This window comes from Oncorhynchus mykiss, chromosome 18 (genome assembly GCF_057628025.1).
Source record: "Oncorhynchus mykiss isolate SJ-2025 chromosome 18, ASM5762802v1, whole genome shotgun sequence".
Classification (NCBI taxonomy): Eukaryota; Metazoa; Chordata; class Actinopteri; order Salmoniformes; family Salmonidae; genus Oncorhynchus; species Oncorhynchus mykiss.
This window is the reverse complement of record NC_143039.1, coordinates 72,401,283-72,421,257: the sequence shown is the minus strand read 5'-3', so window position 1 is coordinate 72,421,257 and position 19,975 is coordinate 72,401,283. Positions and strand designations below refer to the sequence as shown.

Genomic DNA, 19,975 nt, shown 5'->3' with positions numbered 1-19,975 from the left:
TGCCTGCACCTGCCCTCCCATCCAGCATCACTACTCTGGATGGCTCTGACTTAGAATACGTGGATAACTACAAATACCTAGGTGTCTGGCTAGACTGTAAACTCTCCTTCCAGACTCACATTAAGCATCTCCAATCAAAAATGAAATCTAGAATCGGCTTCCTATTTCGCAACAAAGCTTCCTTCACTCATGCTGCCAAACATACCCTCGTAAAACTGACCATCCTACCAATCCTTGACTTCGGCGATGTCATCTATAAAATAGCCTCCAACAATCTACTCAGCAAACTGGATGTAGTCTATCACAGTGCCATCCGTTTTGCCACCAAAGCCCCATACACTACCCACCATTGCGACCTTTACGCTCTCGTTGGCTGGCCCTCGCTTCATACTCGTCGCCAAACCCACTGGCTACAGGTTATTTACAAGTCTCTGCTAGGTAAAGCCCCACCCTATCTCAGCTCGCTGGTCACCATAGCAGTACCCACTCGTAGCACACGCTCCAGCAGGTATATCTCACTGGTCACCCCCAAAGCCAATTCCTCCTTTGGTCGCCTTTCCTTCCAGTCCTCTGCTGCCACTGACTGGAACGAACGGCAAAAATCACTGAAGCTGGAGATTCCCATCTCCCTCACTAGCTTTAAGACCAGCTGTCAGAGCAGCTCACAGATCACTGCACCTGTTCATAGCCCATCTACCTCATCCCCATACTGTATTTATTTATTTTGCTCCTTTTGCACCACAGTATCTCTACTTGCACATCCATCTTTTGCACATCTACCATTCCATGGCCTATTTATTGCCTTAACTCCCTTATTTGACCTAATTTGCACTCACTTTATATAGACTTTGCTTTCTTTTTTTCTACTGTATTGTTGATTATGTTTTGTTCATTCCATGTGTAACTCTGTGTTGTTGTATGTGTCGAACTGCTATGCTTTATCTTGGCCAGGTCGCAATTGCAAATGAGAACTAGTTCTCAAACAAGCTTACCTGGTTAAATAAAGGTGAAAAACTTTGTGTTGTCATTCATTCAGACTCAATTAGGGTTCCTTACCGATTTACTCACCAGATTACATTCTCTGCGGTCACAAGAAACTGCTGGTCCCTGAGAAACTCTAGCAAGTAAGATATCACCCCCTCTAGCAAGCAAGATATGTACCTTCCATTTTCCACCACTCCAAACTGCAGGTCTGGGGTTGATTAGAGATGTACGTTCAATACGATGTGGCTCCATCCTGCCACTACTCATTAGGCATGACAAAATGTATGAGCACATGTGGAGTATTAACGAGGCGTTGTGTCACATACATATTTCAACCTAGTTATCTTGATAGTTTACCCTGTTCTGTTAAACAGCTTGTGGATGTGCTTCAGGGGGGTTCTATAATGCTTCAATTATTTAAATAATGTGGGGGGGGGGGGGGGGGGGGGTCACATTATGCAATGGAATAATGAAACATCCTCTATGGTTGATATCAACCACCTGACCAAATCATTCCCAACATCAGAAGATCTACCTGAGGGACAACAACTCATGGCTCATTCATTTTGAACATCTTAAACGTAAGCTTTTTGAAATCTAACATTTAACCAGACAAGACAGTTAAAGAACACATTCTTATTTACAATGACGGCCTACACCCCCGCCCTATTGGACTTCCAATCACAGCCGGTTGTGATACAGCCTGGAGTCGAACCAGGGTGTCTGTAGTGACGCCTCAAGCACTGAGATGCAGTGCCTTAGACTGCTGCGCCACTCGGGAGTCCCATATGTAACAGTATAACTTTCGTCCGTCCCCTCACCCCTTGAACCAGGGACCCTCTGCACACAAAGACAACTGACACCCACGAAGCATCGTTACCCATCGCTACACAAAAACCACTACTTCAAGGTCTCAGAGCGAGTGACGTCACCGATTGAAACGCTATTAGCGTGTACCACCGCTAACTAGCTAGCCATTTCACATCGGTTACACATACATATACAGTCGAAGTCGGAAGTTTACATACTTAGGTTGGAGTCATTAAAACTAGTTTTTCAACCACTCCACAAATTTCTTTTAAAAAAACTATAGTTTTGGAAAGTCGGTTAGGACATCTAATTTGTGCATGACACAAGTCATTTTTCCAACAATTGTTTACAGACAGATTATTTCACTTATAATACACTGTGTCACAATTCCAGTGGGTCAGAAGTTTACATACACTAAGTTGACTGTGTCTTTAAACAGCTTGTAAAATTCCAGAATATAATGTCATGGCTTTAGAAGCTTCTGATAGGCTAATTGACATCATGTGAGTCAATTGGAGGTGTACCTGTGGATGTATTTCAATGCCTACCTTCAAACTCAGTGCCTCTTTGCTTGACATCATAGAAAAATCTAAAGAAATTAGCCAAGACCTCAGAAACAAAATTGTAGACCTCCACAAGTCTGGTTCATCCTTGGGAGCAATTTCCAAACGCCTGAAGGAACCACGTTCATCTGTGCAAACAATAGTACGCAAGTATAAACACCATGGGATCACGCAGCCGTCATACCACTCAGGAAGGAGATGCTTTCTGTCTCCTAGAGATGAAGGTACTTTGGTGCAAAAAGTGCAAATCAGTCCCAGAACAACAACAAAGGACCATGTGAAGATGCTGGAGGAAACAGGTACAAAAGTATCTACATCCACAGTAAAACGAGTCCTATATCGACATAACCTGAAAGGCCACTCAGCATGGAAGAAGCCACTGCTCCAAAACCGCAATAAAAAAGCCAGACTACGGTTTACAACTGCACATGGGGACAAATATCGTACTTTTTGGAGAAATGTCCTCTGGTCTGATGAAAAAAAAGAACACCATCCCAACCGTGAAGCACACGGGTGGCAGTATCCTGTTGTGTGGGTGCTTTGCTGCTGGAGGGACTGGTGCACTTTACAAAATAGATGGCATCATGAGGAAAGAAAATTATGTGGATATATTGAAGCAACATCTCAAGACATCAATCAGGAAGTTAAAGCTTGGTTGCAAATGGGTCTTCCAAATGGACAATGACCCCAAGCATACTTCCAAATTTGTAGTAAAATGGCTTAAGGACTACAAAGTCAAGGTATTGGAGTGGCCATCACAAAGCCCTGACCTCAATCCCATAGAACATTTCTGGGCAGAACTGAAAAAGAGTGTGTGAGCAAGGAGGCCTTCAAACTTGACTCAGTTACACCAGCTCTGTCAGGAGGAATGGGCCAAAATTCACCCAATTTATTGTTGGAAGCTTGCGGAAGGCTACCCGAAATGTTTGACCCAAGTTAAACAATTTAAAGGCAATTCTACCAAATACTAATTGAGTGTATGTAATCTTCTGACCCACTGGGAATGTGATTGAAGAAATACAAGCTGAAATAAATTATTCTCTCTACTATTATTCTGACATTTCACATTCTTAAAATAAAGTGGTGATCCTAACTGACCCAAGACAGGGAATTTTTACTAAGATTAAATGTCAGGAATTGTGAAAAACTGAGTTTAAATGTATTTGGCTAAGGTATATGTAAACTTCCGACTTCAACTGTACACAGAGTAAGGTCACCAATGTTGAGACAAAGTCACGGGTAGAGTAACACTAGCTCGGTTTCCATCTGATTGGTGACAGATTTTCATGTGAATATTCTAAAATCTACATTAAGAAAATATTGACATTTTCCCACCAGTGGTGTGTTCCCACCAAACTGACTTGCTGTAGATAAAAATCTGTGAGTGATGACATAGTGCACACAAAATGTACCTTTTCACTTAAGTTTTCACATACGGAATGAAAATCTAAAGTTCAATTTGTTTCCATCGCATTTTCAACTCTATTAATAGTTTTGTCACAAAAACTGTTGTGTTAAAATGTGCCCACTTTGGTCTTGGCACGTATTCTCTAGCCAAGATACAGTACAGGTAGGCTGTGGGGGTAGATTTACTTCAATATTATGATTATTATATCAATATTTACGTATAAAGGCATTTCCACTGGCATAATTAATCTTACCGACACAAAAAGATCCCACCATGTTCACTGAAAAAAATGATCTGTTGGCATTTGTAAAATTGTATCGTAACTTTCTGTTTCCATCACTGTCATCCATCACTGTCATTTTGTATATGGTATGTCTTTACTCGCATAAAAACTGTGGATGGAAACTTAATTTTTATCTAGGTTTCCATCCAATTAATGACAGATTTTCATGCAAATATTATAAAATATGCTTAAATAAAATATGCAAACGTTCCCCCCATTGATGTGTTTCCTTCAAATTGACTTGTCTGTCCGTGATGACGTAGTGCACATAAATATAACGTTTCTTTTTACATTCGCATGTACCAAATAAAAAAATACAAGTGAAATGGGTTTCCATTTCTATTTCAACTCTTCTGATGGTTTTGTCATAAAGAATGTTGCGTAATATAGCGAACGTACCCACTCTTGATATTGATTGGCATTTGCTCTCTAGTCAACAGCTCGCAGATACAGTGCTGGTATAGCCTTGCAGGAGATTATTATGGACAAAAGAGCTAGATCATTTTTTATTTGTCAAACGACAGCCAAGCATCGATCATCATGTCCCCAGAATAAAACCCTTGATATTTATTGGAAAGTAGCATGAAGCTCATCATCTTGCATTTCACCACCCTGTGAAATTCATTGTAATTTATTTAATCTGTAGCCTAATAAACTGCACGTGTTCTCGAGTCGTAGTGGGAGGACCACACGACGTCATCGCGTGACTCACTTCAATATGATGGTTATTATTTGTTTATTTGTTTCCACCCCCAATTTCGCGTCATTCATTTTACCGCCAAAAAAACATCCCACCTTGTCTAGCGTATTTTTTTGCTGTCGACATTTGGAAAGTTTACCGAAAAAATTGCTGTATCCATCAGGACTGTCGTTAACACTTTATATTTTATCCAATATGTACTTTACGTGCATAAAACGATCGGATGGTAACCTGGTGACAGACACCATACTCTGCTTTTTTGTGCTTCTTTTCCTTAGTAGATCAATAGTCATGTACAGTACTGCTCCCAGTGACACACCAACAGTGCTATTGTAACCGATGTTAAATGGCTAGCTAGCTCGCGGTGGTGCGCGCTAATAGCGTTTCAATCCGTGACGTCACTCGCTCTGAGACCTTGAAGTAGTTGTTCTCCTTGCTCTGCAAAGGTCGCGGTTTTTGTGGAGCAGTGGGTAACGATGTGTGCAGAGTGTACCTGGTTCGAGCCCAGGTAGGGGCAAGGAGAGGGATGGAAGTTTTACACCATGACGAGCCAAAACAAACTTAATTTCTTCCATTTAGACAAGTTGCTTGTTGTTCCAACCACTGAGGAAATTTTGTTTCGATCAAGACAATACATTTACCATAGGATCCGAAATGGTAGACTGGATGCTTAAAACGGTGACGTTACAGTGATGAACGACAATATTCAAATGAAAAAATATCTTTAATGCTTCACACAATTTCAGAAAAATGTTGTGGGAGACATTCACATTTCTCTTGTAATTCAAACCATTTAAATGCTTAATTTACTCTATTTTTTTTTATATACTAAAAAAAACAAGGTATTTATAACCTTATGGCATCTGACAACATATTAGATATGATTCACTCCATTTGCACTCTAAAGCAGAACAAAGCAATGCAAGCATAATCTCACAATGGTAGAACCAGCAGAATCAACCCAATGGGTTGTCAGATGATTGACAAACCATATAATCATAATGGTTGTCCTGAATGGCGCCCTATCCCCTATATCGGGTGGGCAATTCCAGTCCTCGAGGTCCTGATTGGTGTCACAGTTTTTCAACCCAGCCTCAGTCAACACACCTGACTCTAATAATCACCCAGTCATGATCTTCAGTTTAGAATGCAATGTGATTAATCAGCTGTGTTTGTTACGGATGGAGAAACAGTGTGACACCAATCAGGCCCTCGGGGACTGGAGTTGTCCACCCCTGCCCTATATAGTGCACTACTTTTGACCAGGCCCTGGTCCGGTCAAAAAAGTAACAAAGACAAACCCATCTAAGCAGAGGAGAGTCACCTATTTAATTAATTACATACAAATCTGAAACTGTAGGCTATACAGCCTTCTCAATGTTTGCCATGGGTAGTGCAACATCTAACTGTTCTAATAGTCTCACTTGAGCATCAATGACACGATCAAAGCCCCCGTACCCCTGAAGATCATCTCATAGTCCACTTGACCAGGCAAATCCCAGATTTGGAAATTGACGAAAGAGCTACTGGAGATGTCAACATTGTAGATTTTGTTGGTGCTCTCCAAGAACAGGGTCTCGTTTGGCGACATCTTGTGGAATACAACCTGGATAGTGGAGCACAATAGACAAAGCAAATTTATGCTTGATCCGAAATGTGGTCGGAGGCTTCGTGTAGCGGGTGTGACGCAATTGCGAATCTGCCAGAGACACGCAGTGGCCAAATCAAGCTCTGTACAGCATGGCCTCTAACATTCTGTGGAGGGCACCGTATAGCTCCGCATTGACATGATTGGTTGACGGTAGGTGGGGGCGGTAAATCCTGTACAAACACACTTCCTTGACAATTTCCATCACCGTAGCTCTGCTCCGTTTAAGTGCAAGAAGTAGGACAGCCCTCACGTCTGCATCGCAGTAAATGCTGTACGGCCACTTCAGACATCAGATAAACAATAGAGCCTTTTAGTGTAGATGACTTGACTAGCTAGTTTATCAATTTGAGTCGTGTGCCATGCATAAACATTATAGTTTGTATGACTAGGCGGCAACGATGCACAGGCTCATTGTATAACTAACCTGAACTAGGAACACAACAAACCCTTTGAATGTACGATTTACCACTTCTCCGCAGTCCTTGGTTTACTGTCACCTGACGTGTTCTCGATATCTGGTTCCTCCACTCCGTAGCCTTAATCATTTGCGAAAGATTGTACAACACCATATCTCCCTGCCTGCACAGGATCTTCGTACTGAATCGACATTTGCCTCAAATCTGCCCGCTAGCAGCTGTTAAATCCACTGATCAAATTCTATCGTGTTTAGCTAGCACTGGTTTAGTTGACAACCAATTCGTGACTTGAAAATAATTTATAGTGTTGTTGTTATATGGTGTATTCACTACGAAATAAATACCAGCATTTTAGTGCCAAAGTCAACATTAATTTACACTGTAATTCTGCTTCCAAGCACTCCCAAGTGTGAGTTTGTCAACTAGGGTCATCACTAGTTATCACAAAATCACAATTATGGTTAAACCCCGCCTTTTTAATGTCACATGAGCAAGTACAGTGGAGTACATTTCTTGTAAACTCAAAACCCAGCAATGCAACAATCAATAACAATGTAATACTAGGAAAAAACAGTAAGCATACTATATACACAGGGTCAGTTCCAATACCATATTTACAACGTGCAGGGATATTGGAATGATGGAGGTAGATGTGTATATGGGAAACAGGATATAAAGCCCTATTCGGACGGGGTTAGTTTTACTGGGCGAGCTCGAGTAATGTCATTATGTACACGAGCACAACACACAAAATCTGTCATTTTAGTCCCGTCCGAATCTGCCATGTCAATAATTGTTACACGGCAGTAGAGTAACAATTCCAGACAGAATAACCTAATGTTTTTTTTTGTTGCTAACTCCAAAATCCTCTGATAATACTAGTCCTGTGCGAATCGACATCCCTGTGTTTTGAGAGATGTATGTCTGACTTTGACAAGTGTTGCTCGCAGTTTGAGCAAAAAAACATTAACTGATTCGATAAATTTAACAAAGTGCTGCTCATAGTTTATATATGAAGGGCCTACATGTATTAACTTTCGCTGTGATTGCTTTTGTTAATACGTTATGTGCGAATGAATTTAACATCGCCAAATGCAAACCTTGCTGTTAATAGTTCGCAAAGCAGCATAAGACTGAGTTAAACGTTTGGAAATGACATTCACTTTCTCATTCATAGCCTAAAATCGTATATCAAGTGCAAGTGCGCTGTTTAGCACTAACCCTAATCACACTACTAACATTATGCCTAAAATTAAATTAAGACCTAAAAGCACATTTTTGTTTTCATGCAATTTTTGACTTAGAACTTTATTTTTTTCAACTTTGTGGCTGTGGTAACTAGTGACGAGCGTCAATTTGTCTGTTTCGTCTCATTTCCGCCATGAACTGTATTTTCCCCCGCTTCCTCAATCTCATTGGTGCTCCAGGCAAACGCTGTTTCACTACATGGCCAAGAGATGGCGCCAAATATATAGCTAGGGGGTTTTGCCTTTTACACAAGTAGCTCAGTTTCAGTTTCATTTATTGAATAGCAAATAGTGAAGTAACCGACAGAGTATAGAAAAGTCCATCTTCATATTAGAACATCATCAATCATTGACATTTTATCCCATAATTCACAGTCCAGATAATTGTTTTGTTGTCGTTTCTGTCGTTGTAGCAACCGCACCACTGTGGGAGAAATTGCTTTGTTTGCACTCTGGCTCTGGGTCTTGTCGGCTGTTGCGTTGATTAGCTAGCTAGTTTACTAACCTTTAATCATCCTAACGCTACATATCTGTTCGCAATAATGGCCCATTACAGAGTAAGTATACGAAACTGTTCTTCAATGAACAGTGGTTTGAAAATATTTCTTTCATGTCCTATGTTTTCACGTGTTACTTTGTAAACTAAGTTAGCTAACTAACTGCATTCATTGGTTACTTTATCTTGGGTAGCGCTCCTTTATTGGAATCAGCTGTGTGGTTGTGCGAGTTAAACTATTTGTTTTCAAAGTTTAGGCATATATATATATATATATATATATATATATATATATATATATATATATATATTTGTATTCTACCTGCCTGGAAACGTTCAAAAGAAACTGAAGTAGAGTTATCTAGCTACAGCTTTAAATAGCCTATGCAAAAAAAATGTTTTGTTAGTCTTTTGATTCTTCTCATCATTGTTGATTTCACAGGCTTCCGAGTCCAAGAGAGAACAATTTCGAAGGTATTTGGAAAAAGCTGGAGTTCTTGACAGTCTCACCAATGGTAGGCCTCTTTCAGAAATGGAAGAACATTACTGGCAAAGTTTATTTTTAATATGCATAAAGTCTAAAGTTTCTCAAGCGGTATACTTTGATTTTGTGAATAAATGTTAATCATTTTGATTCCAAATCCTAACCACTTGCATAGTCTATAGCAGGGGTGTCAAACATAGGCAAGGGTGTCCAATATGGCCCGCATGTGATTTGAGTTGCAAAAAAAACTCACACTTTAACATTTTAGATTTACATTTTAGTCATTTAGCATAACATCTTATCCAGATCAACTTACAGGAGCAATTAGGGTTAAGTGCCTTGCTCCAGGGCACATCGCCAGATTTGTCGGCTCAGGGATTCGAACCAGTGGCCATTTGGTTACTGGCCGAAATGCTCTTAAAGGGAAACTTAACCTTTTTTCAACGTCATAGGTACTCCAGCACCACCCCAACATCAACATATGTGAAAATGGTAGATAAGTGTTTACAATGACATCATCGGTGTGTATCGGGTGATTTTTTTTATTTATTTTTTTTGACCAATCATTAGTAGGCAATACTAATGGTCTACAAATTAGTTGATGTAATTGAAAAACCTATATTTCTCATTCATAATCTCCAGCACCACCTCAACATTAACATAAGTGAAAATGGCGTAGGTATATGTTTTGTAGTATAAAAAAGACAATGAAGTAGACATTAAACATGTTTTCCCTTTAACCGCAAGGCTACCTATCGCCCATGACAAAAATACACAAAAAAAAAAAACAAATTGAAACGCTGTATACATTTTAATACACCTAAATTCATACCGTTTCTTGACTTCGTTCAGCTATAATCACCGAAATGAAAACTAGACAGTCGGGGAGCATCGAATACAAACATCGATGATTACTCTTTTTTAAATTTTTTTTTGCTATTTTTCACGGTGAGGATGTATAACACGTATTCAGTGAGGCCCTATGGGACCTTACCCCCCAGGGCAAAACCTGTTTGACACCCCTGGTCTATAACAAAACCTTTGACTCACATATCACAACCAATATCCATAACAACTGTATTGCTGTTTGCAGTGTTGGTCGCCCTGTACGAGGAGCCAGATAAACCTAATAATGCTTTGGAGTATCCTTTTGTCTTGGTTTGATTAATATTCCAATATGATGACAACCATGACCGCCGTCTCAACTGATCCCGTTGGTGCAGATGTTGCTTGCTGATTCAGCTAGTCACTCATAGCGTTGGGCAGAGAGAGTATACCTTGCCTGAAATCTGATGAATAGTGCCCCCCCCCCCGGTGCAAAACGATCAAGCGTAGACTTTGTGTACGTTACAGTAGTATCGTCTAAAATTGTCGTTGTTCATGTGACGTCTTTTAAAGGCTCTTTTTCTTATTGGTCTATTAACTCATTTACCGCCGGGTGATGTCACCAGGCAGGCCAAAACTCCACCCCACCAAAACAGGCTGAAATCTCAGGTGGCCTTTTCAAACAGCTCTTACATTATCATTATTCTCATTTCACAGCATTATGCCAACCTCATAGTGTGGAAATATATAAAACACAGGAAAATCACATTTTTGACAGTGGCTGGCCGGAGTGGTGGTGCTCTGGTGATATGGGTTCAAACCCTGATTTACACCACTTTCCATTCTATGCACCAGCAGCTCTCCTCTATCTCCCCATCTCAATCACTTCTTGTTCACGGTAGCTACAACAACAAGTTTAGACTAGCCTTCACCTAACCCCAGCTTTCTAAAGCATCACCTTGGTGTGGCTGGTGCTGAGCCAGGAGACACGGAGGCCCTTCGTCTGGAGCTAACTGAGCTACAGCAGAAGTGGGATCTGCTCATGGAGGAAAACAAAGACCTCAGAAACAGGGTCAGAGAGAATTTAATTTTTTTCCTAAATTCAAGGCTTTGTTTCCTGGACCCAGATTAAGTTTAGATTCTCCATTGATCTTGTTTCTTTTTTAGCCCAGAACTAGACTTAATCTGTATCCGGGGAAACCACTCCTAAATTCCCCCAAAAAATCTAATCCCGGTACATTGCAAATACCAGACTTTTCTCTACCTTGTTTTACAGCTTCTGCAGTATGAACCAGCACCCGAGGATGGAGCAGCAGAGTAGCGGAGGTGGTTGAATTGTTCTTTTTGTCCACTGTTTTGAGAGAAAAAAGGCACTTTTTTTGTTATTTCTTAGTAGTATAATGACACTATACCCAAGGATGGAAAAACTGTTTTTTTTGTAATTGCAAAAGCAATGTCTTTTTGTTAAGTAGTATTTTCTGTGTACAGGCACTTGTTCAATCTAAAGCGTCAACTGTTTCTCTCCAATTTCAAGTCAATAAATACTATTTTCAGCAAATATTCTTCATAAAAACTTATTGTGTTGATGTATCTCTAGATGGAATTCCCAACTGATCCTTGCCTATTCACCTATTCATTTAACTGCCACACACACAGGGTCACCGTGACAACAGGCCTACTACTTCTGGTCCAGTATGGGCTTAGCGTTCAAAGCCAATTTTCTTGCCTCTTGCTGTTTTGGATTTAAATTTTTATATCTCTGTAATAGAATTATGTTAAAATATCATCTCATTAGTAATTCAAGAATATTAGTACTTTATTTTATCAAGTAAAATGATTATACAATTGTGAATATACAAATCAATGTATGATGTAGTGTTTAGTAAAAAACAAAGTACAGCTTCATATAAGCAATAGACCTATTCAAAATCAGTCCCATTTCCTCCCAATCAAAATGTCTAATTTATATTGTCAAATGATTAGTGGGCTTTGTGCCACAATATCAACGCTTTTTCAGGATGGAGGACATCTGCAGTATCCCGACCTGAAAGAAAACAGAACAAGTTGAAAATATTATGTAACTGGTTTAGCCAAAGACTACATTGTTGTAGTAGTTCAATTATAGTTGAACTGAAATAAGCTGTTGCTTTGTTGTTCATTGGATAGTGTAAATAAAGTTGGCCAGTAGCCTATATCATGAGCAAAGAAACTGTCAATTGGGCTGATACTCAAATTAGATTATGTCACTGGGGAAATGTCCTCTGATTAGATTGGTAGCTAGTGAACTCCAGCCACCAATTTAAATTGTAAAGTCAAATTCACTTGGTTATTGTGCTTTTTAAAAGTACAATACCTTAAATACAATATTGAGGAAATCATGCTTTGAAACTTTTTCCTTGTTAACACATTCTTTCCAATGAATATCATTGATTGAGTTTTGTGTTACGTAATTGCGAATTACAGCCTAAAGGATATAGATTTTCTGATTCTGCTTTCCATTGCCCTTGGTTCATTGCTGTAAGCCTTGCATTTAAATGCACGCAATGCAATGAAAGTCCTTCAAACTAAAACAGACCTGTCAACAATGTCTGTCTTTTTATCTAGATGTACTAAGTGTTTTCCATTGCAAAATTCTGCTTTGCTTTTTGTCTTCTGAAAATAACAGGTGAAAACTTGGTGGATAAAACCAGACTCTGACAAAATGCATTGTGGCCTGGGCCCAGAGCAGTTTATCTTAACGGTAATACTGTGTACTCAACTTCACTGACAGAAAAACAGCACTGTCTCAAGAACTGCAATTCTATGGAATAATATCATTTCTTATAGGCTACACTTCAGGGCACACTTAACTAACACAGTAACAGTGTACCCTGAAGCATAGCCTATTTTTTTTTATTTAACCTTTAATTAATTAGGCAAGTTAAGAAAAAAATCCTATTTACAGTGACGGCCTACCCCAGCCAAACCTTCCCCTAACCCGGACAACGCTGGGCCAATTGTGCGCCACCCTATGGGACTCCCAATCACGGCTTATTGTGATACAGCGTGGAATTGAACCAGGGTCTGTAATGACCGCTGCGCCACTCGGAGCCCCAACATCGTAACAATTTCTTGTGACATGATGAGACAAGGTAATAAACCTTAGATCTGCAGGTCGCCTGGAGCTCGCCTGCTGCTGCCGTTACTTGCCAGTGACATTCGGCGGTTGGGAGAGCAGACGAGAGGGCTGTTGCCATCGCGGCTGTGCTGAGACACTGATCTCAGTTCTATTGAGTCTTGGCTCTGGGGCCTGCTGAGTCTCTTGATGTCCGGCTTAGAGAAGGCCCTGGCTCGGCTGGCAGCAAAGCTACAGCGTGGCTTCATGCTTATAGTCCCAGGGAAGGAGTCCCCACTGTCTGAGCCATTCCCCTCCACCACAGTGGAACAGTTCCAGGGGGCGCTGACCCTCCGTGGTTTTCTTGCAATGACCGAAAGGGTCGGGCATGAGGAGGCATCCATCAAGGGTAGCACGGGTAGGGTGGGGTACTCAGAGCCCCGTGACCCTGTGAAGTCCATGTGGTGGGTGAGAGGATCTACATGGTGGGGAAGAGGATGCACGACAAGATCCTCTGGCTCATCCTTCTTGTCCACAAGGGCAGAGCGTGTCGTCTCACGGTTGATGTTCTTTGAGTTGCTGTTGTGCTCAGGACTTGGCACTGCCTCCTTACTGGCTGTATCGTGACTGTCTGTACATGGCTTGACACCAGGGTCCACCTGAATAGGAACAAAGGCAGAGGAGGCATTGAGGAGGGAATGCGTCGGTCCGTTGCCCTGTTTCTCTATCAGGAGTGTGTACCCACTGGGTCCGCTGGGGATAACAGGCTTGCAGCCCCCAGAGGATCCCCCCATGTTAACTTGTTTGACGTCAGAGTTTCTTTTGGATTTGCTACGGTAGTAGTCATCCTTCAGGTGTGGGTGGTAGGCCAGGATGCCCTTCTTAAGCTTCCTGTAGCTCAGGTGCGTGATCTCCAACAGGCTGAGGAAGAGGGAGACGGCAGCGATGCCCTGCATGAACATCATGAAGACAGTCTTTTCCGTGGGCCTGGAGACAAAGCAGTCCACCACATTTGGGCACGGCTCCCTCTCGCACTTAAACAAAGTGTCCAGGTGATGGCCGTAGAGGAGGTACTGGCCCATCATGAAGCCCACCTCCACCACAGAGCGGGTGACGATGTGGGCCACATAGGTCTGTAGCAGGGACCCTCTCAGCGGGGCCTTGTTGAGCTTCCCCAGATCCAGCTGTCTCATCTCCCTCTCGATGCGTCTCCGCACCTCGATCAGCTCCACGGCCACTGCCTCCAGCTCCCGACGCAATGCTGCCCTGTTAGTGTGGCGCGTCTTCTCCAGAGCTCGCAGCTGATAGATAGCGTGGCCCATGTAAACCAGAGAGGGTGAGGAGACGAAGATGACCTGCAGCACCCAGTAGCGGATGAGTGAGATGGGGAAGGCTCGGTCGTAACACACGTTGCGGCACCCTGGCTGTTCGGTGTTGCAGATGAAGTCGGTCTGCTCGTCGTTCCACACGTCCTCTGCAGCGACGCCAAGCACCAGCATCCGGAAGATGAACAGGATGGTCAGCCAGATCTTTCCCACCATGGTGGAGTGGATATGCACTTCCTCCAAGATCCCACCCAGGAAGTTCCAATCTCCCATCTTCACGCGGGTCTTGCTAATTAATGGGGAAAATTATATGTTAAAAAGCAGGAAATGGATTGTCGAGATGAAGTGTAGGGTGAGGTCAATAATACATGGACAGACATTATGGACAATCAATGTTTATTATAAAGCAGAATTGACGATGATATAAAAGGGGAAACCTGACATTCCTACATCCATTTTGGCATTTCTAAATTAAGGATATGTACCCATTGATTCTTGAAGAATATAACTTTTATAAATGCCTCATGAGCTTAATTCAACTGTCGTACCCTGTCAGAACCCAAAATAATAAGCTTGTTTTGCTCCTAATGTTTTTTTTAACAAATTAAACGTAAACAAACACTATACAGCCTCAAAAAATTGTTAAAACTATAATGTTGATATCATGGATTGTCAGTCCTTGCATCCATAGTTCTGTATGAATTTGAGAGTGGTTAAAAAAATGTCCAGCCCCATCCCTCAGCGTTTTAATGAAACAGGTGGGAAAAACACTTATTGTTTCAACTGCTGATTTGTCTCTTTAATAATCATTATATCACTTGCTAATCAAGGACTAATGATAACCACTAGTCCTAATTGAATGATCATTAGGTCATACAACATCAAATGAAATAATAATTGACTAGTTACAGAAAAAAATGATCACCCCCCCCCCCCCCCCCCCCCCAAAAAAAAAATGCAAATTATATGAATCAGAATGCAGTGGTCTTTGTGAGTTTAAATCAGGAGACCTCTTGGTGGGAAAAGCAAGTTAAAACTCAAATCTAAAATCACACAAGTAAACTTACCTTTCATTGGGGAAATAATATGCACATAAACAGACATTTTAGAACAAAAAAATTTGGACGTTTGATACAATCCTGTGCTCATTGTCAATCTCTTTATCTTCTTAGTAAACCATAGGATACCCAGCCCAGAACTCCCACCGCTGATTTAAATGAAAACAAAGCAAAAAGCAGCCCGTTGGCCAGGGTTGGTGAGAACTTTATAGCCTGCCAAGAAAAATCAATTATACTATTAGTTGTCATTTACCTTGCAGCAGTATGAACGGACTGCCGGTGGTGGGGAGCCCTGCAGGACATCGGGTAATAGGGGACCGCCAAAATATTCAATCGTTTGTCTATTTGTGGCTGCTCTCAGAGGACCTCAAACCCCTGTGACCCTCGGTGGCGCTCTACCCTGTGATGCCTGTAGTGGAATATGATGTGGTCTGTCCGACACACAGACACTGAGCCAGAGCACTGGCTTACCCCCTTTTGGCTCCAGTGGCTCTGAGTGCATCTCTATGGGGAGCCAGCAGTTAAAGTAAAAATCCATTAGGTCAAATATATCTGAAGTGGATTGATATGCCTGCCAGTGGTTACTAAGTGGTGTCTACTTTGGGAATAAGTACAAAACAATTAGGATACTATTCATTCCTATTATTCATCAAGTCACTGTATTCTCATGTGTCAGAATTGTGTTGCAGAATTACTCAATTTGGAGAATGACAGTTGGATCAAACTCAACTCTCAATAAACTACTGTTGGTAACCAATTGCAGAATGTGTGAATTTCTTGATGTTTCATAGTGAGACGGACTGAATAGGAAAGCTCATTTTCTTTTATTTATCCATGGGCCATGATAAGTTATTGATCATTGATAACCACACACCGTCAATCAATACACTTTGGCCTTTTGGAATGAACCTTTGAAACCTACAACAGATTAAACAATACTCTGTATCAGTTATTAGTAACATATATTATGCAATACATGTTTTCTTAATACATAACTGTAGATTGTTCCTTAGCACTGGTCCCAAACACAGTTTTAACATCACAATACTGGCACAATAGCTGCATTTACACAGACCAATTCAGATTTCCACCCCCCAAATGTATTGGTCTTTTGACCAATCAAATCGCGTCTTTTCCCAATAGTTTGGCAAAAACGTCAGAATTTGTCTGTTTGTGTAAACGAAGCCATAGCCATGGTGATTTCAAATCTGCAGGTTACAATCCTGTTCAAAAGACACGTTGGAATGGATTCTCTTGTCATCTAATTATCTTGGCTGTAAATAAACTCAACAAAATTGTCCATATTAGTCCAAATATAATTTATCTTACCTTGTTCTGATATGCAATGTCAGATTATTGCTAAATCTGTTCACAAGCAGCTGGCTGTGTGGCACTTCCAATGAAAGGGATATTCCGAGTCATTAAGCAGCTATGTCGCTGAACTCAATAAACCCTGTCCAATAATTGCCTTTAGTTTTTCCTGTAGTTTTGTTAATAATACTGACCCTTCTGTCATCACTATTGGTCTCTATGCCCTCTGCCATGACCTTGAGCCCAATCAACCTACTATACTACACCTGTACTACTCCACACCAACATTGGGATTTTATATATAATGTTGTTTCCTCTCATTGTAAGAACTGATTGTATGCTAAAATGTGAGTGTAAAAACAAAGCACATGTTTATAAATGAGGCCTCTGGTTTGAAGTACTTCTTGTTGCAATCTCACTGTCATTCCGTGTTCACTTCCTGATTCAAGGGATTCGGGGGCCTAGATTCAGTTGCTCTTCACATATACAAGTCAAAGTGAACGCATGCCATATTAAATTATATGAGAGTCTGGAGTGCTTCCACCATGGTACACTATACTTTTCGATCAGTGCTTTTTCTCCGTACTGGAGATCAATCGGTCATGTCCGATTTTATACATGGATGACTCCCTGTGAATCTAATTAAGTTGACCCCCCCCCCAGCCATTGCATGTTTTTTTATTCAATTTACACAAAATCAATAGCTATGGCTTGTTGGAAGGTTAGGGTTGCATCCCAAATGGCACCACATCCCTATATAGTGCGGTACTTTTGACCGATGGGCCCTAAGTCATAAAAGGAATAGGAGGCCATTTTGGACGAATCCTTGGTTTTGTTTACTGTGGCCTGTGCCCTAGGAGTACTAGTTGAACCAGCCAATCCAGGCCCTTTTTGAGTTTCAAAGTTGTGAAATATGTAGCGTCTAATTCATAATTCCTTAAGGCTTGCTCTATTTGTTACTAAAGTCAAATGACTATTTGTAGTGGCTGTCCATGAAGTCTGTCAGGATGTCACTGGCTGTTTTAGCTTTCTCTACTGTCGTCATTCTCATATAGCGTCATTGGAGTTGGCTAAAACAGAAACTGGTCAAACATCATTGTGATTTGATTGTGGGTGATGTGGAGGCAAACCCAGGCCCTGCATGTCCCCAGGCACCCTCATTTGTGGACTTCTGTGATCGAAAAAGCCTTGGTTTCATGCATGTCAACATCAGAAGCCTCCTCCCTAAGTTTGTTTTACTCACTGCTTTAGCACACTCTGCCAACCCTGATGTCCTTGCCGTGTCTGAATCCTGGCTTAGGAAGGCCACCAAAAATTCTGAGATTTCCATACCCAACTATAACATTTTCCGTCAAGATAGAACTGCCAAAGGGGGAGGAGTTGCAGTCTACTGCAGAGATAGCCTGCAAAGTAATGTCATACTTTCCAGGTCCATACCCAAACAGTTCGAACTACTTATTTTAAAAATTACTCTCTCCAGAAATAAGTCTCTCACTGTTGCCACCTGCTACCGACCCCCTTCAGCTCCCAGCTGTGCCCTGGACACCATTTGTGAATTGATCGCCCCCCATCTAGCTTCAGAGTTTGTTCTGTTAGGTGACCTAAACTGGGATATGCTTAACACCCCGGCAGTCCTTCAATCTAAGCTAGATGCCCTCAATCTCACAAAAATCATCAAGGAACCCACCAAGTACAACCCTAAATCTCTAAACAAGGGCACCCTCATAGACGTTATCCTGACCAACTGGCCCTCCAAATACACCTCCACTGTCTTCAACCAGGATATCAGCGATCACTGCCTCATTGCCTGTATCCGCTACGGGTCCGCAGTCAAACGACCACCCCTCATCACTGTCAAACGCTCCCTAAAACACTTCTGCGAGCAGGCCTTTCTAATCGACCTGGCCCGGGTATCCTGGAAGGATTTTGACCTCATCCCATCAGTTGAGGATGCCTGGTCATTCTTTAAAAGTAACTTCCTCACCATCTTAGATAAGCATGCCCTGTTCAAAAAATGCAAAACTAAGTACAGATATAGCCCTTGTTTCAATCCAGACCTGACTGCCCTCGACCAGCACAAAAACATCCTGTGGCGGACTGCAATAGCATCGAATAGTCCCCGCGATATGCAACTGTTCAGGGAAGTCAGGAACCAATACACGCAGTCAGTCAGAAAAGCAAAGGCCAGCTTCTTCAAGCAGAAATGTTCATCCTGTAGCTCTAACTCCAAAAAGTTCTGGGACACTGTAAAGTCCATGGAGAACAAGAGCACCTCCTCCCAGCTGCACTGAGGCTAGGTAACACGGTCACCACCGATAAATCCATGATAATCGAAAACTTCAACAAGCTTTTCTCAACGGCTGGCCATGCCTTCCTCCTGGCTACTCCAATCTCGGCCAACAGCTCCGACCCTATATTTCTGAAACTATCCGCCGCCATTGTCGCAACCCCTATAACCAGCCTGTTCAACCTCTCATATCGTCTGAGATCCCCAAGGATTGGAAGGCTGCCGCAGTCATCCCCCTCTTCAAAGGGGGAGACACCCTGGACCCAAACTGTTACAGACCTATATCCATCCTGCCCTGCATATCTAAGGTCTTCGAAAGCCAAGTCAACAAACAGATCACTGACCATCTCGAATCCCACCGTACCTTCTCCGCTGTGCAATCTGGTTTCCGAGCCGGTCACGGGTGCACCTCAGCCACGCTCAAGGTACTAAACGATACCTTGAGCGTGGCTAAAAGACAGTACTGTGCAGCAGTCTTCATCGACCTGGCCAAGGCTTTCGACTCTGTCAATCATCATTCTTATCGGCAGACTCAGTAGCCTCGGTTTTTCTAATGACTGCCTTGCCTGGTTCACCAACTACTTTGCAGACAGAGTTCAGTGTCAAATCGGAGGCCATGTTGTCCGGTCCAGATTTAGATAAAGCAAAATGCTATGAGAACAGGTTGTTCTACCAGGTTTGTTGTTGGTTTAATTGTGAAGCCATAGAAAATGGAAGTCTCCCTCCCATACCAATTGTTCTTGAGTAGCTTCAGTAGTTTCTAGCAATCACAACTGTGTACTTCGACAGTACATTGAATATATTGGACCCTTTCGATACTAGAAATCTTTCAAGTATTTGTGATACTGTGTTTCATGGACTGATATTCTCCATAGTTATGAAAAATGTTTACAAAATGCTGTTCAAAATGCTACATTAATGCTGTCCCCCAGGGCACCATTTTCATTTGCTACAAATATAACACTTGTGCCAGCTCATATTCAGCTTACTTAATGTCTTCTAATTTAACTCACAAGAACTACATTCAAAATGA

General features: G+C 41.7%; 2 protein-coding genes across 2 annotated transcripts; one reads left to right on the top strand and one right to left on the bottom strand.

Annotated features, from left to right (window-relative positions):
* Positions 1-8,228: 8,228 nt before the first annotated feature.
* LOC110496688 (c-Myc-binding protein) lies at positions 8,229-11,425 on the top strand. Its single transcript, XM_021572716.3, has 5 exons — positions 8,229-8,619; positions 9,001-9,073; positions 10,136-10,184; positions 10,810-10,939; positions 11,144-11,425. The coding sequence occupies exons 1-5, from the start codon at positions 8,605-8,607 to the stop codon at positions 11,186-11,188; spliced, it is 312 nt and encodes a 103-aa protein (XP_021428391.3). The 5' UTR covers positions 8,229-8,604; the 3' UTR covers positions 11,189-11,425.
* Positions 11,426-12,911: 1,486 nt separating this feature from the next.
* Positions 12,912-16,135, bottom strand: LOC110496957 (gap junction alpha-9 protein-like). The gene has a single exon (XM_090209300.1). The coding sequence runs from the start codon at positions 14,557-14,559 to the stop codon at positions 13,009-13,011; it is 1,551 nt and encodes a 516-aa protein (XP_090065426.1). The 5' UTR covers positions 14,560-16,135; the 3' UTR covers positions 12,912-13,008.
* Between the last annotated feature and the right edge of the window lie 3,840 nt (positions 16,136-19,975).